Below are 16,141 nucleotides of genomic sequence, written 5' to 3'. Positions count from 1 at the left end.
CCTGTTCATGGCTGAGCAAGCTGCTGTGTGATAGCATTTTTAGGCAAACACATACTGGAGATAATATATATTGCATATATATAATTACACAAAGTGTGTCTAAACACTTAAATGTAGACCTACAGACCCAGATAGATACTATTTAAATTAAATTAAAAGTGTTCACACTATTTCTTTGGATGTTTAGCTTTCATTACTTGCTTTATCTCCAGTGTCGGAGCCAGCGTGTTTTCATAACAAATGAGGGCCAGGAACTTGCTTTTTTCCCACCAGCCCAGCCACCACAAAAAATAGGCTGTGATTTACAGCAGCCTGAATTCTGCAGACAGAATTCTGGCATGAGCACAGCCCTGCCGTTGGATGCTGATGCAGACAGTTTTGAGAAGGAATCAGTTGCTAACTGTGGTAGGAAGAAGAGGGCTTTCTGCAGCCAACTAGCCCGCAATGCCAACTGGCTGCAAGCAGCTGTGCTTTTGTAGCAAAAGCAGTCCCAGGATGGGGGTGGAGGGGTGATGCCCCAGTGCTGCAGCTCGTAAGCCCTCTTGAAATGATGTGCTTCCTTCCCGTAGGCTGGGGACACGTCGATTGGCTGGGCCCTGGGCTACATGCTGAACCTCACCAACATGATTCCGGCTGAGGAGGTCGGCTTCTGGAAGGGCACAGAGTATGGCCCTTGGGTTGGCCTCGTCCTCCTCTTTGTCGCCATCATCCTGGTCACTTTGGTGACCATCTTCTGCCTGCTGAGATCCTCCAAGGGACGTGGAACGATGTAGAGGCAGCACTGAGCACATGGCAGCCCAGCCTGGTGGGGTTTGTGCAAGGATGCTGGGCAAGGCTGCACTGGGGGGTGTCCTGCTGTCCCTGTTCTACATCCAACCTCTCCCCATGTATCGTTGGCTTGGGTCCTTTCTGGAGATCAGAATCCACTGCCTCCTGTGGCTGCCCCCCAAAAAAACCCTGTAACTGCAGCTTGGAGAGAGAGGAGGCAGAAATGGACTCTGGATAAAAGAACAAACTCTCTGAGGGTTATGAAGAACAAGCCCTCCTCTGGATCCTGGAGTGCTCCAGCCTGAGCGATTTTCCTCCATCTTTTGCCTCCATGCTGAAGTCCCAGTGAAAATCACGACTTCAAGAAGAGAAGGCGTCGTTGTTGTTTTAAAAAACAAGGACTCCTATTTCATAGGCATGTTTTTCTGGACTCTGCCCACCCCGCTGCTCTGCTTGTATATCTGTTTCTTTTTGGGGCTCCGGGACCCTGAGTTAGATTTATATTTATGTAAGGATCTGTCATAAATGCTTTCTCCTTGGCAAGGCTTGAGCCCCCGTGAAGGAGTGTAGGGAAGGAGCATTGCTGTTAATCTCAGTTAGATTTAAATTGCCAAGGTTGGAAAGTGGGCGTGGCAATTCCACAGGGTACAGCTGGGTCACAAACAGCTGCCAGTCTTTGTCAAAAACTGTTTTAAAGAAGAAGCTTGTTTACAAAAAAAACAAACCCAGTGCTGGCTCCATGTCGGTGGAACAGGGAAATCCACTCTAGGTTTTAGCCTTAACTTCCAAGGAGCTGTCCAAGGTGCTGAAGCACCTCCTTGGAAGTTGAGACTGAAACCTGGAGCGGATTCCGCTGACCCACTGACACAGAGCCAACTGCTGCCACTGCCAAAAAATGTAGATGGTCTTAAGGCGGAGCAGCAAATGTTGCTTCTCCTCACGGCAAGGTACAGAGTAAGGCTGGTCGTGTTATTTTGGCACCTGAGGCTCATCTCACAATCCCCCCCCTTCTTCCCCACACATCCTTAGCAGCAAAAATGCTGTCAGAATAAGTGAACAATCTCCTGGGATGTTCAAATGAGATAATATGAGTTGCCGCCCTTGAGAAAATGGAAATGGACTGCCTTCAAGTCGCTCCCAACTTATGGCGACCCTACAAATAGGGTTTTCATGGTAAGAGGCATTCAGAGGGGGTTGGCCATTGCCTTCCTCTGAGGCTGAGAGGCAGTGACTGGCCCAAGGTCACCCAGTGAGCTTCATGGCTGTGTGGGGATTCGAACCCTGGCCTCCCAGGTTGTAGTCCAACACTCTAACCACTACGCCACACTGGCTCTCCTCCTTTGAGAAGGCATCCTTTCTTTATGCTTCCTCTCCCAAGAAATCTAGGTGAATCTATTGACATTATGAACTCATCGGCCAAACTCTTATTGTAAGGGGGAGCCAATGTGTCACAAGACCCTCCCTGGTACGGTAGTGCTGTTCTCCCGCCTCCCTGAAAGATTTTTCCAGAGCTGAGTGTTGTGGGTCGATCTGCTTCCTTTTCTGTGGGCAGAGTCCAAGCAGTCCTCCAGGTCATCTGTCCGAGATCCCTTGCCATCCCTCTGTAACAGGGCCAGCTCCGTCCCGTTTGCCAAAAAAGGGATTGTGCAAAAATATCCCTTTCTTGTTTTGAAAGTGGGGAAATCAGACTCTGAATTTGGCTTCCCGCAGTCACTGCAGGTTCCCTCCCCCCCATTTTTCTGGGCCGAACTCAGGAAGAGAGTGAGAAGCTGTAAAGCAATGGTTGGTTACTGACAGTCTAGAAAAGCCCCAGGCGTGGTAGTAATTGCAGAAGGGATGCAGGCAGCTGTGTCTGGGCTGGCTTTGACCGCCCAGAGAGCTGGCCTGTCCTACCACTGGGCAGAGTGAAGCAGCCGCCTCAAGGAGCAGAGAGGAGCTATGTGTACCAGGCAGCCTAAGAAAGGGGCTGTAGCTCAAGGGGAGAGCGCTGCTTTGCATGCAGACGGTCCCAGGTTGAATCCCAGCGGCATCTCCAGGTAGGGCTGGGGTTGTCCCCCGCTTGGAACCCTGGAGAGCCACTGCCAGTCAGTGTAGGCTATACTGAGCGAGATGGATCAATGGCCTGACTCAGGATAAGGCAGCCTGCTAGGTTGCTGCCTTGCTGTGCCCCCAAAAGCTAATTTGCTGTCCTCAGGTACCAGGCAGGAATATGCCCCATTGCCAGGGCTGAAGTGAGATTAAGCAGCTAGTCCAGTGAGGCAGCTTGTCCTTGACAGCAAAGTGTCTTGGGCTTATTAGGGTGGCCTGCAAAGACTGCAGCCAGTTGCAATCTCCATTGAACTCCGTGGGACGAACTCCTGAGTAGGCATGCATAGGCATGTGCCACTGATGGTCATTGCTGCTTGCCAGGGAACCCTGCAATGTCCTCAGTGAAAGCAGGGGTGCAGTCATCCAGGGTCTTGGGGGGGCTCTTAGATCCCTTTCATTTTTGGAAGCCAGGTCCCTATGTCTCCAGGATCCTACGAGCCAATCAGCATGAAAGGGGAGAGTGCTGGCCACAGAGAAGTGTCTTCTAGCATGCTTCCTTGTCTTTTCCTGCTGATTGGGGCCAATCAGAGTGAAAGGAGGTGAGTTTGCCACAGAGAAGACTCTTCTCGGCAGCAAACATTCTCCCTTTTCGTGCTGATTGGCTTCTAAGGATGCTTGTTGTTGTGGCAAAAGATGTGAACAAGGATCTCCTTCTCAACCCTGCAGCAAAAAATAAAGGTGGGGAGAGCATGACTGGTTGTAACATGAAGGGACCCTGCACCTTCTGAATTTGCCACACGACTGGCTGAGAGGTGTCTGAAACAGGAATGGCAGTTCCCAGGATTCTTTGGGAGAAATTGAAGTGGCGAAATGCCATTTTTTCCCCCATGAAAATTTGCCCTGCCAAAATTCCAGGTGGGACAGATGGAAAATTGCGTTTAAATATGCAACCTTGATTTAATGTATGGCGGCGAGGGGAGGGGGCAGGAGAGAAAAACAGGGAACGATGAGAAGAGAAAGAATGGATTTTTAAAAAGAGAAAACGAATTTAGAATATAATTTACTGAGTTAGCTCTACACTTAAAGCTCTACATCAGAGGCTTGGTGAGTGCAAGACTTGGAGATCTGACATCTCTCCTTCTCCCCCCTCCCTGCCCTTTCAACTTTTGGTTGTTCTTACATTAAATCAGTGGCGGCTGGTGGTTCCATGTCAGTAGACTCCATTCCAGGTTTTAGTCTGAACTTTCAAGGAGCTGTCCTTGCACCTTGAACAGCTCCTTGAAAGTTCAGACTAAAATCCGGAGTGGATTCCACTGCCCCACTGATGTGGAGCTGCCAGTGCATTAAATACTTCCCCACCAAGGAGCACTCATAGCATGGGAAAATATTTCTCCTTGTGCTTTTATTGGTTCCTGCCCCCCAATGCTCATTAGCATCATCTGTATTCTTAAAACAGTATGCAACTCTGTGTGTGTGTGTGTGTGTGAGAGAGAGAGAGAGAGAGAGAGAGAGAGAGAGGGAGAGGGTAAAGGTGTCCCTGCACTTGTAGTGCGAGTCGTTTCCGACTCTTAGGGTGACGTCTTGCAACGTTTACTAGGCAGACCATATATATGGGGTTGGATTGCCAGTTCCGTCCCCGGCCTTTCCTTACCCCCCAGCATATGCCGGGTACTCATTTTACCGACCACGGATGGATGGATGGAAGGCTGAGTGGACCTCGACCCCTTTTACCGGAGATGCAACTTCCTTCTTCCGTTGGAATCGAACTCTGGCCGTGAGCAGAGCTTCGGCTGCGTTACCACTGCTCACCACTCTGTGCTACGGAGGATCTTAGTATGTATGTGTATGTGAGTGTGTGTGTGTGTGTGTGTGTGTGTGTGTATAAATATATATATATATATAAGATGGGTTTGCATTTGGTCGCTTCTTCTGCTAAAGAAAAATGCTACTTGGCTTTACAAATATAAAATAAAAATATTATGTGGATGCCAACACTTGGTATCTTTTGCTGAGGAGTTGTTGATGGCTTCATGGCCGTGATTTCACTGCAAACTCCTGTGAACAGCAATGTTAGCATCACGAGAGTCAAAAACTATTTTCTGCCATTAGCAACCAATGCTTTAAGAAATGGTTTCCAGACACATTCACTGGTATTAGGGACAGAAGAATCTGTTAATTTTAGTTTCTCATTTTTCCAGTCTTAAATTCATCTGCCCCCATTTTGTGATTTTTTTAAAAAGACAGCCCACATTAAATTTCTTATGCATTTGCATGCATATTTCTCCTAAAATACACATCCTTTACACAATTTTACCTATTATACACATTTTTCCCAGCCAAATGGAATGCAATTTTGCACATTCCTTTAATATTTTTACACTCACTTTCCCTGATACATTTTTGTACAAGTTTCGGTTGGTGAACTGCATCACAAAGTTGGGAAAATATTTTGTGAATTTTGAAAGCTGCATCTCAGTGTTTGTAGGTGAATTGGTTCAGTAAGTGCAAATTGGGAAGGCTCCCAGTCAAATGTGAACTGAAACAATTTCCCCCCCTCCCCTAAGCAGGAATATCCTGCGTTTTGCAAATGTGTAGTGGCGCACACCAGGATTTTGGACCTGTTACAAGGTGGTGTTTTGAAACGCTCGAAATGTCGTGACGAAGGATGAATTTGCCGAAAGATGAATTTGCCAACCCTGAGTAGGGTTGCAGAAGCTGGCCAGGGATTTGGGTAGAGCATTATTCTTTGAACCAGTGATGCCAGGGATTGAATTTGGGATCCTCTGCATTCAGAGCAGGGGTTCTACCACTGAGCTGATAAATTAGATTATTAGTCCAGGAGTGGGTAACCTTTTTTGCATCCTGAGGACTGTGTTTCCTGATTGGCAACCTTGGGGAGGGGCACATGCCAGTGGTGGGAGGAGCCAGAGATAAAAGTGGGTGGGGCAATGGATGTGACTCTTACCTTTGTATAATTGGCTACACTCCTGCCAAGCAAAGGTCAGAGCTTTCTACCCACACATCCAGTTTTGCTCCATGCAGGAAAGGGGGCACTGTCGGAGTTTGGGGGCACATTCCAGCCAGGCAGAAATATTTGAGAAGGACGCAGCACAAGGCTTGTGACAGATGTGCTCTGGGGCAGGGCCAGATTAAGCTGAGGAGGGCCCCTAGGCTGATTGGTGTTTGGGGGGCCCTTCTCCTCTTAGGCAATATTTTTCTCAAACCCCTTACAATGAACCCTGCCTATACATACAGTATGCACGCTACAAACCGTGAAGTTTAAAAACAGCGATCAATACTAAATATCAGCACAGTGTGCAGGCGCAGTAAAATTATGGAAAATAAAATGTTTAATGGACCGTTTTTATTTGGCTGGTGTGCGTTGTCTTTTAAGCCATCCTTTTAGAACGTTATGAATGTGATTGCAAAGAACAAACATTTTCTTTTTGTACATAATGAAAAATCTATATTATAATTTTTTTTAGCTTATGCACGGTCCCCCAAGAGCTCCAGGCCCCTAGGCTTCAGCCTACTAAGCCTAATGGATAATCCGGCCCTGCCCTAGGGTGAGTCTGGACGGCCAGACAGACCTGGAGGCTTGACTTTGGCCCCAGTCCCTCTGGCCCAGGGGTATTTCTAGGCACTTGAAAGTCTTAGTACACAGGCCCAGGACACACATTTGCAAACTGAGGCTGACTTTCGGATGGCAGGTGGAGAGCAGGACAGGGACAAACTCTGGTTCTTGCCGTCAGGGTTTACTCTGAGCTACGGGGTGCCAGCAGAATCTTCTGGACCCAGCACCCTACATGTGTGAATCAGGACCTGTGCAAATTGAGATGACTCTTGTAGCTCTGGACACACCCAGCAAAGTAAAAAAAAAATGTAAAAGAGGTAAAGGTCAGAGAGCTGAGGCTCAGTGCAAAAGACCCCAGGTCTCGGGCTCCTGAGCGACTCCCTTGTAACACCCCTGCAGGTAGGCCAGCTTTACTTTTGTTGCTGTTGGCTCCCTGTGAGTGGGGTTCCCCCTGCCCTAGCCCTTTAACTGGAGATGGTGCAGACTGAGCGTGAGTCCTTCCGTATGGAAAGCAGGTGCGCTGCCTTTCTGATCTTCAGGCCTCTCCTGACAGTTGCGATTTGCAAAGCAATGCACAACAGCAGAAAAACCCTCCATGAATGTAGTCTGGATTTTGGTAGGTGCCAATTCCACTCAGCTGGTGGGGCAAGGGGGGGCACAAGGGAAACAGTGTCTTAATGGACTAGGGTCACTTGAAAGCTGGACTTCCATAAGAAGATCCTGGTGCCTTGGCTCCTTCCGGGCAAATGCCACACTGGCGGTGAGAATAGGCATTTGTCTAGCTGGGCTTTTGGAGCTTCTAGATTTAAAGTTGTTGAACCGGTTTGGGAGTATTGCTGGCCATAAGGTGGCATTGCTACACGGTGGGAAGCGAGCTGCGATTCAGGATCGGGCTGCACAATCTGCTGTTTTGCTCCTATGTGGCAGGTGCTCCTGTGAGGAGAGCGGCATGCAATCTGCACGCCCAGCATTGTATGCAACCGTGGTGGTGGTGTGGGTTGCGGTATGAAGTCCTGGTTCGACAGACCCTGAATCCCAGCTTGCTTTCTATAGCAGAACGGTACCACCTTTATCATCAAAACCAATACATTCTTTCTTTTACCAATTGTTTTTATTTTGCCCTTCCAAAGAGCTCAGGGCAGTGTATGTGGTTGTCCTCTCTCCCCTCCTTTTATAATCGCAACAACCCTCTGAGGTAGGCTCATTAGGTTGGCAGTGACTGGTCTAAGGTCACCCACCCAGTTTGCTTTGTGGCTGAGTAGGGATTTCTCTCTGGGCTGCCCCAGACCTCATCGATAATAGTAGCCAGACGAATACCTTGGAAGTTCTTCAGCAACTGGGCTGCCCTCCAGGATTCAGACATAGCATGCATTGTGGGCTCTCAGAACAGCTGCAGTAATGAATAAAGGAGGCTCCTGAGCTTCTGCAGAGTGCTTTTGCCATGGAGGGGATACAGTCAGCGGTCCTTAAGGGCAGGTTTGAAGGCTCTCAGAGTATGTCGCTGCCAAGGCCTTTAGCCTATGCACCTCTCTGCACTCTTTGAAACAAAACCAAATGTGAGTGCATTGCATGAGTTATATCCAGGACTGGGGGGCTAGCATTTAATATTGTCATTCTGAATAAATATATAGGCTCTTACCAAGGTGCATTGGCTGGATTGTAGTGTTGGTGTTTTTGCCACAAGCTGCTGAAATGCTGGGACAATGTTTGTCAGATAAACAAAAATTGTGTGGTTTTTGTTGGTTGGTAGGTTTTGGTACTTCCAAACAGTATTTCTGTCCATTTTAAAAGCGACACAATAGGCAGAAATATAACAGATGGTTCACCCAGTCATTTTTAAGGGGTTCCATTTATCTTTGATCTGCTTTGGGGGTTTTCTAGCTGCTGCCTTTAGTTTTTAATTGTTTCACGATGGATTATGCAGCCTTCCCCAACCCAGTGCCCTCCAGATATTTTGGACTAGAGCTCCCATCAGCTCCAGCCAGCTAAACATCTGGAGGGCACCAGCTTGAGAAAGGCTGGGTCATGTTTTGCTTTCATTTGATTTTTTGGTTTGTTTATTGTGTACTTCCCTGGGATCTGTTTGGATGAAGGATGGTTTAGAAATCCCTAAAATGGAATAAATTCTCCCACTGTGGATTTGGGGGAAAGCGGAAGTCTCAGCCCATGCCTGCCAGTCATTAAAAGCAGAGGAGCACTGCAAGGAAATCTCAAAGCTGGGATGCCCCCGTGGGCACTGTTGAGCATCTCCCATCAGAAGCAACCCTTCCATTGGCCTCCCCCTCCCCTCTGTCGCTTTGGTATTACCAAAATTAAAGGTGTGTCAAATCAATGGGGCATAAGAACATATGACCATAAGACGTATAGTTTGCAGACTTCGACTGAGCGATGCCAAACATTGCAGCACACAGATTGCTCTTCATGGTCATGATGTGTAATTCCCTGCTTAACCACAAAGGGGCATGGGTGACCTTGGGGGCAACACCTCTCTCTCAGGGCATCCTGCCTCATAGAATCATAGAATAGTAGAGTTGGAAGGCCATCAAGTCCAACGTCCTGCTCAATGCAGGAATCCAAATCAAAGCATGAGGTTGTTTTGTGGCCAAGAGAAATCCGGAGCTTGCACAGAGTGCCTCTCCTTTGCCAGTGAGCACAGCCAATCAACCCCACCTAGCAGTTGGGTAAGGAAGGGTGGGATAAATCGAATGCAATCAATAATCTCAATGACAATGACCTAATAAGTTTATCAATAATTAATGATAAGCCATTGTAAAACTTGGGGAGGGCCAGTGGCAAAAAATAATAACAAGAGTTGAACCAATGATTTAAAAAATATTATTTTAGGAAGCAACATTTGAAAATGTATAACCACCCAAAGACAGTAGATTAGTACAAATTATATTCACCTTAATAAAAAAAACCCCTAATTTAAAAAAGCATTGTTTTAATTCATCCTTGCGCTTATAGGCTACTATCCTATACACACTTAACCTAGGAGGAGTAACTCAGTGGGACTTATTTCTGAGTAATCGCATCACTTATAAGACGATAATTAAGTATTTAACTCCTGAATCGTTGTTAATAAAAATGAAATACTATTACTGATAAATTGTTGTTGCTTAACTCCTGACCTGACAATGAAATAGTACTCATCAAATTAGTACTTCTGCTAATTATTACTTTCAATGACAGAAGTATTATTATTAGGAATACTGTGTGAGTAATATTTCATCCTTGTTAATGGCCCAGGAATTAAGAAACAACACATTATCATCTCCAAAGGGTTGCGTCCAATGCTAACCCTACTCTGAGCAGACCCACTGAAAATAATGGAGATTACAAAGAACCACTTATTTCAATAGGTCAGTTCTGGGTCTCCATCTTGGAACTGAGTCTACAAGCTGATCTCACCACTACACCATCCAGCCTGGGTTTTGCAACCTGTTTTTCCCCCATTTATTTTCCCTTCCCTCCTCTTCCTACTACCAGTTATTATTTATTATCATTATTATTGACATATAAAACTAACAGAAGATGCTTCACTTGATCACTCAAACAATCGTGTTGATTAGTTGCTGCCGTTGTTGATGCGGGGTTTCGACCCCACCAGCAGGGCCAGGAGCAGGAGGCGGGGCCGGGCCCCTCCTCTGGCCAGAGCCAGCCAACCAGCGAGGGGAGGCGGGCAGGGACGCACCTGCAGCCACTGCTGCCGGCGGCGGCGGCCAGGTGGGCGGGGCGGAGCCTGGCGGGCAGGGGAGGCTGCCATTGGCCCGCCTGGCCCCGCCCCGCCCGCCCCGCCCCGGGCTCTCCTTCTGCCAGCGCAGCGCCAAACAGCGCTGCTCTCTGGGCTCGGCCGCATCTCCACGCCAGCGCCGCCGCGGCCGCGATGCCCCGCCGGGCCAGCCGCTGAAGGATGCGCGCCGCTCCCTTCCTCCGCCTGCTCCTCCTGCCGCCCTTCGCCTGGGGCCTCCTGGCCGGCCCGCCCGGTAAGCCCGTGCCCGGGGAGCCGGGACGGGGGGGTGCGGCTTTCCCTGTGCCCCCCCCGCTCAGCCGGCGCCCCCCCCGATCTCCCTTTAGCCATCATCTCGCTTCTCTTCTCTCCCCCCATCAGTTTTTTCCTTGCCGGAACGATCCACTTTGCCCCCCCCCCCCGCCCGTACCTATTCCCTTTCCTTTGCCTTAATTAACGATGGTTTGTTCCCCTCTTTCCCTGTTTCTTTTCAGTAACTCCCTCCCCCCATTATTTTTCTGGAGATGCTCTTCTATAGCTTTAGTCATATTCTCCACCGGGCCCGTAGACTTCGGGGTGGGGGGAAAGTAGAGGGGGAGAGTTTTTCTCTCTCTTAATAAATTCAATTATTATTTTTCTTTAAAAAAAAGCGGGGGCGGGAGACATTTTGTAGCCGATGCCCCCCCAGTCCACCCTGGCTACGGCTCTGTTCTGCCCCCTCTGTCGAACCATGGTACTCTCGGACTGAGCCGCCGCCTTCCCCCCCCCCCCGCTGCATATGTGCTCACAGATGCCCTCTTAGTCCTATGCCGCCCTTTATGCACTGGGCTGTAGAGGGCTGGATTTGTCATTGGCTCTTTGGCATTCTGCTTGGAGGGAGTTTGCGAGTAGCTGAAGCCGAAAGAGTGCGTGGCCTCTTTGAAAGGTCTACCTCCAGCCCCTCCCGTGGCTCTGCCCCACTTCTCAGGGGTGTTTTGGAAGGGAGTGACACTCTTGCGCCCTTAGGAAGGCACCTCTGAATTGTGCAAGGGCACTCTCTGGTGTGGTAGATTCTCCCCCCCCCCCCGCACACATCTCAAGGTGTTTTCTATAGGGGAAGGGGGTTAAGACCTTGTTGCTTGTAGGTCAGGGCTGCAGTTGTGTGTCATTCGGCAGAGGCTGGCAGAAGAGGCCTGTCTCCTTGTTGCTGTGGTATAGTTGCCAACTTACTGTTTGGTCTTGCTATGGAACAGACCCACTTGGTCTGAGGCTTTGGCTGAAAACTGTCTTGACACAGGACAGCCTCTGCCGACCTGGTGCCCTCTGTCTCCTGCCAGCGCACGCAGCCACGCTGATGGGAGTTGCGGTCCGAAATATCTGCATGGGGCCAGATTGATGGAAGCCCCCCCCCCCCCCAGCGAGAAGCTGAGTTCCTTCTGCGGCTTCTGGGCACTCATGCAAATGCAGCCTTGAACACATCACGTGGTGAGGTAGTGCCAAAGGTGCTGGTGTGATTAATTGCCTGGATACACCCATTGGTCAAGGGGTGCTTCCCTCTTCGTTCCCACAAGGGCATAACGGTTGGGATTAGCCGCCCTTGGAAGATGTTGCCTGATGTACACCTGTGTGAATTGCTGGTCCAGTGGGCGTACCTCCTGAATAGAATAGGGCAATGGCTCCTGCAGGAAGATACTGGGCAGCATCCTCTGAGGGAGGGCCACGACACCTACTCCGTATTGGGAATAGCTGCATTAGCCACTTGCACCCAGTGAAGAGTGAGTGACGGACTTGTTGTGATTGGAAGGAGGTGGGGCCAGAGTGATAAATCATCCAGAGGTGCCATCTGCAGCCTCCTTGATGGGTGGCTGTTTTGGGCTCATTGGAGCCGTGGTGATTTGAGGTATTCTTTTCCCGCTCTGTGGAAGTTAAGAGGGCCTTCCTTTTAATAGTGACAAACTCTTGCCCTTCTGCTGTTTGGTTTTATTGACTTCATGGAGTGTCTTTTATCCTTTCGCCTGCAAAGCTGCTGTTATCATAGACCAGGAAAGGCCTTGGTGTTCCGCAATCACTGAGCTGGCAACCAGTGGAGGCTGGTGGCTCCATGTCAGTGGGGCAGTGGAATCCGCTCCTTGAAAGGTCAGACTAAAACTCGGAGTGGATTCCACTGCCCCACTGACATGGAGCTGCCCTTTGCCAGCAGCATTCGAACTCATCCTTCCTCGGCTTTTGCCTGAAGGGGCTGGGAAGGACTCTCTCAAGTTGGGCTGCAGGATGTTGGGATGTAAGCCCCCTTTCTCAGTGATAGGAATGGGTGGCTAATGGGCTACTCTGCTCTCCAGATGGCGATCAGGGAGCGGCTGTGGAATGTGGGAAAAGGTTGACGCACATGTTTGTAGCGTAACCTCTGTAGTGTTCAGCCTTCGTGATAAAGCTGAGGTGATCTTTGCAATGTTGAAGCACGTAACCTTGGACAACGTTGTTGGCCTGGTCAGTGCACACGTAAAACAATCTGTAATATTAAAATGAGGAATTGCTTTCTTGCACCCAATCATGGCCAAACTTCTTTTTTTAACCACCCCTTGATTTTAAAAAAGTGCAGTAGGGCCCCCAAACTTATTTTGTTTGTGGACCTCTCATTTGCGGTCCCTCTTTGGGGTCCTGTTTGGATCTTCTGCAAATTTCACTCAATGGTCATTTTCCAGAGGTGGTTTTGTGGCTAGACTTTGATGGTGCTCAGGAACTCACTTCTCCCTGTTCATCCTACTTTTTGACTCCTGGGCCTGTGTAGTTGCTGATGGTTGCTGGAAAGGTTATTTGGGGCTTTGGCACTTTCCCTCGAGAGCTTTTCTCTGAAGTGAGACTTTCTGAGGATGCAGCTGACTCAGCAGAGGATGCATTTGGCCGTTTGGTGCCGCAGTCGAAGTGGCTTCGAAGTCACCGCTGGCGGATGTTGTAAGGCGAGGGGGGTCCTGCTTTGCTATTTTAAACTAGCTTTGTAAGCAGGAATTAATGGTTTTAACTGACAGTTTGGCAAAAAGTGAAGGGAAAGTTCATTGAAAATGCCGGCGTGCACCCAGAGCTGCGTATCCTCTGTGCTATAATGAAATTGTGATTCTGTGCCAAGAAGAAATGAATTCTGTGGTTGGCAAAAGTTCTGCAAATTTGGCTTCCTTGTTTTGCATAATGTGGTTGGAGACAGTTACAGAGCACTGAAGGTTTCATCTGCCCCACTGACAGCAGGCAATCCTGCTCAGCTTGCCTTTTGCTTTTGAGGTTTTGTGAGTTACTTTGGTGATAATGAGGGCCAGGAACTACCTCTTTAAAGTGTGTGTGTGTGTGTGTGTGTAATAAAGTGAAAGTTGTGATGGCATTTTGAAAATGCACTAATTGAAATTGTGCTAATATAAATATTTAACAAGCAATCATATCTGTCACTTGTTATATTTTCTATTGTTGTATTATTTCGCTTGAAATTGTGCTTGCCATTGTTTGACTTGCTGTCGGCTATTTCATATGCAGTGTGTTTTTCCTTTTTGTACGTTGCTTTGAGTCCTATTTTTGGAAAAAAGCAACTAACAAATGCTGTTAATAACAATAACAATAATAATTGGAATTGTTTGGGTTGTAAACCACCAATTTCAAGACAGACTGTGGCCAGGAGCTATCTGGCAATGACTACGTAAGGCACCCGTAGCTGGGAAAAGCAGAACCTTTGCTGTACGGGACTGAGTAAATATGGATTCAGGCCTCGCATGTAGAAACGTGGTGAAGAATTGAGCTCTGAGTTGAGTGTTGTGTGCAGCTGCTTTCTAATTCCAAGTGATGGGTGAGAGAGGCCTGGGTTAAAAGGGCCCTGGTGTGGAAGTCACTCAAATGTAGTGGATCAAAATGCATGCAGAGCTGGTCACATATTAATGGCACTTTGCCTGAATTAAATGTGATTTCCCCCGACCCCCTCAATCAATTTTGTAAATGGCGAGTCAGACTTTGAGTTACTAACATTTTTATTCCCAGGGAGATACATGGGCATGTCCTTCCTTAGCTTGAGGGCATTTGGTAGGACATATCTGTAGCACATCTCTCCCCCACCCACTTCCATTCCTTTGCACAGTCTGTGCAGGAGTTGATCACTGAGAGTGCAGCTTAATGACTTGGATATACTTCTGTGTCAGAGTAGACATTGCTAAATTGCATGTTCAGGATGAGTTCTTCCTGGCTTGAACCGCTTCAGAAAAAAAAAAGATTGTCTGAATACTCTGTTCATTTTTTAAAAATGTGTCCCTGCATGGAGAAAGAAGGGAATCTTTCCTTGCCCAGTCCTTAGTGTGATATTTCTGTATGCAGGGAGTACATGTTTGTGCAGTTTGAAATGATAACAGTTTACAGAGGACTCTGATATTTACATTTGGTTGATTGTGTTTTCTCAGGGAAACATTGCAGCTACCAGTCACTATTGCATGCACTATTAGACACCCAGGAAAGGGCCCCAGACTCTGGGATTTCATTTTTTGTTTGTTTTTAAAGTAAGCCTCTAGCCCTCCTAGAGAGAAAGTTAGGAAGCAAAATGTGCAGTTACTCTTCTAAGCCATTTATGTGAAATGAGCCAGCCTGGCCGCTCCCTGCCTCTCAGTGTTTTCATCCAATGAGTAAAGTCAGAGCTGTGATTGATAAGTGAGTTGTTTGGACATCAGGCAATAGGAATCCCGGGGGTCCTAAAGAGCTGCTGTTTCCCTTTCCCTTTTGTGCACTTTTCTTGCTTCTGTCTTCTTTTCTAGTAGCCTTAGAATCTCCATGGTTTGGCCTTTCCTTTTTTCCTAGCAACCAGGATGCATCTTTCCTGTGGTGGATTCATCTGAGATTGGGTACTCCCTAGAAGTTATTTTCTGCAAATGCATAATAAGTATGGGTGGATGTTAAAGAATTTCCTTCCCAAATGGCAAATGCAAAATGTGAAAGCTTTGCATAGAGGCTTTGCTGTCCAGGCACTCATGAAGAATTCACTGTATAGTTAACTTACAGGATTATGGTATGCATGTCTACTTCATAAGTAAGTCTTATTGTGTTTAATGGGGCTTACTCCCAGGTAAGCAAGTACAGCTTTGGTTTAGGGTTGGCATTGGGGAAAACAAGGTACTCTCTCTAATTTTGTGCCATGCCATGCCCTTCACAGCAGCCATGTTGTGTGGTGCCATGCCGCCCCATGGCAGTCATTTTGTGACTGGCACCCTCAGTACTCTCTCAGAACTCAAGATGTGCTCCCTGGTCCCAAAAAGGTTGGTGACCCTAGGATTTAGGTAGACCCATAGGAGGACATTTTGACTGGTGAGCGCGCACAGCTCCAGTGGAGGCCAGTGGCTCTCATGTCAGTGGTGCAGTGAATCCTCTCTGGGATTTAATCGGAACTTTCAAGGAGCTGTCTGAGGTGCTGAGCTAAAGTCCAGAGCAGATTCGTTGCCCCAGATTCGTTGCAAGTCTCCAGTGCGCAGGTCACACCTGCAAATCCAAACTGTTTTGAAGCTCTACGGCCGGTTCAGCCTTCCACCTGCTGTGAAGGACACTCCGGTAGCCATAATTTGGGGGAAGGAGCTGAGACAGTTTGCTTTGGGGATCCCTTAGGGTTACGGCCACAAATCACGGAGAAAGGGGGCTGGCCTGTGGTTAGAGCATTTGACAGACTGAGGAGAGCCGGGTTCAGATCTCCCCTCTGAAACATGAAGTTCATTAGGTGCCAGGCACTCAGGCTAGCTGCTCGCTCAGCCAGACCTACCTCTCAGGGTTGTTGCAATATGAGAGGGGCATATGTGCTGCCCTGATTTCATGGAGAAAGGGCAGGACACAAATATATAAATGTGTGTTTGGGAGAAGTACGAAAGTTGGCACAGTGCACAAGAAGAAGAGGTTGGGACCACTCTATGCAATGTGGCCCCATCTTTGAAAGAAATCTTATTTATACTCTTTATAGTCTTTTCCCTCTCAAGAAATAAAAAAATTATGTCTGGCTCCTATTTTATTTATTTACCTTTGCTTTTTGTGTGTGTTTGGATATGTTTATACCTCATGCT

General features: G+C 48.0%; 2 protein-coding genes across 4 annotated transcripts in view; both read left to right on the top strand.

Moving 5' to 3' along the window:
- ENTPD2 (ectonucleoside triphosphate diphosphohydrolase 2) overlaps window positions 1-6,170 on the top strand; it is a 58,539-nt gene extending 52,369 nt beyond the window's left edge. For all 3 annotated transcript variants that reach the window (XM_061604135.1, XM_061604137.1, XM_061604136.1), the window contains exon 9: window positions 570-6,170. In XM_061604135.1, the coding sequence (XP_061460119.1) occupies window positions 570-773 (204 nt within the window). In that variant the 3' untranslated portion in view covers window positions 774-6,170. The remainder of the gene's footprint in view (window positions 1-569) is intronic.
- Window positions 6,171-10,157: 3,987 nt separating this feature from the next.
- The window catches only part of NPDC1 (neural proliferation, differentiation and control 1), a 54,087-nt gene continuing 48,103 nt past the window's right edge, over window positions 10,158-16,141 (top strand). The window contains exon 1 of the mRNA XM_061603948.1: window positions 10,158-10,356. Coding sequence (XP_061459932.1) covers window positions 10,284-10,356 — 73 coding nt within the window. The 5' untranslated portion in view covers window positions 10,158-10,283. The remainder of the gene's footprint in view (window positions 10,357-16,141) is intronic.

This window comes from Rhineura floridana, chromosome 20 (genome assembly GCF_030035675.1).
Source record: "Rhineura floridana isolate rRhiFlo1 chromosome 20, rRhiFlo1.hap2, whole genome shotgun sequence".
Lineage (NCBI taxonomy): Eukaryota > Metazoa > Chordata > Lepidosauria > Squamata > Rhineuridae > Rhineura > Rhineura floridana.
The sequence above is the reverse complement of the archived record's forward strand: the minus strand, read 5'-3'. Positions and strand labels throughout refer to the sequence as shown.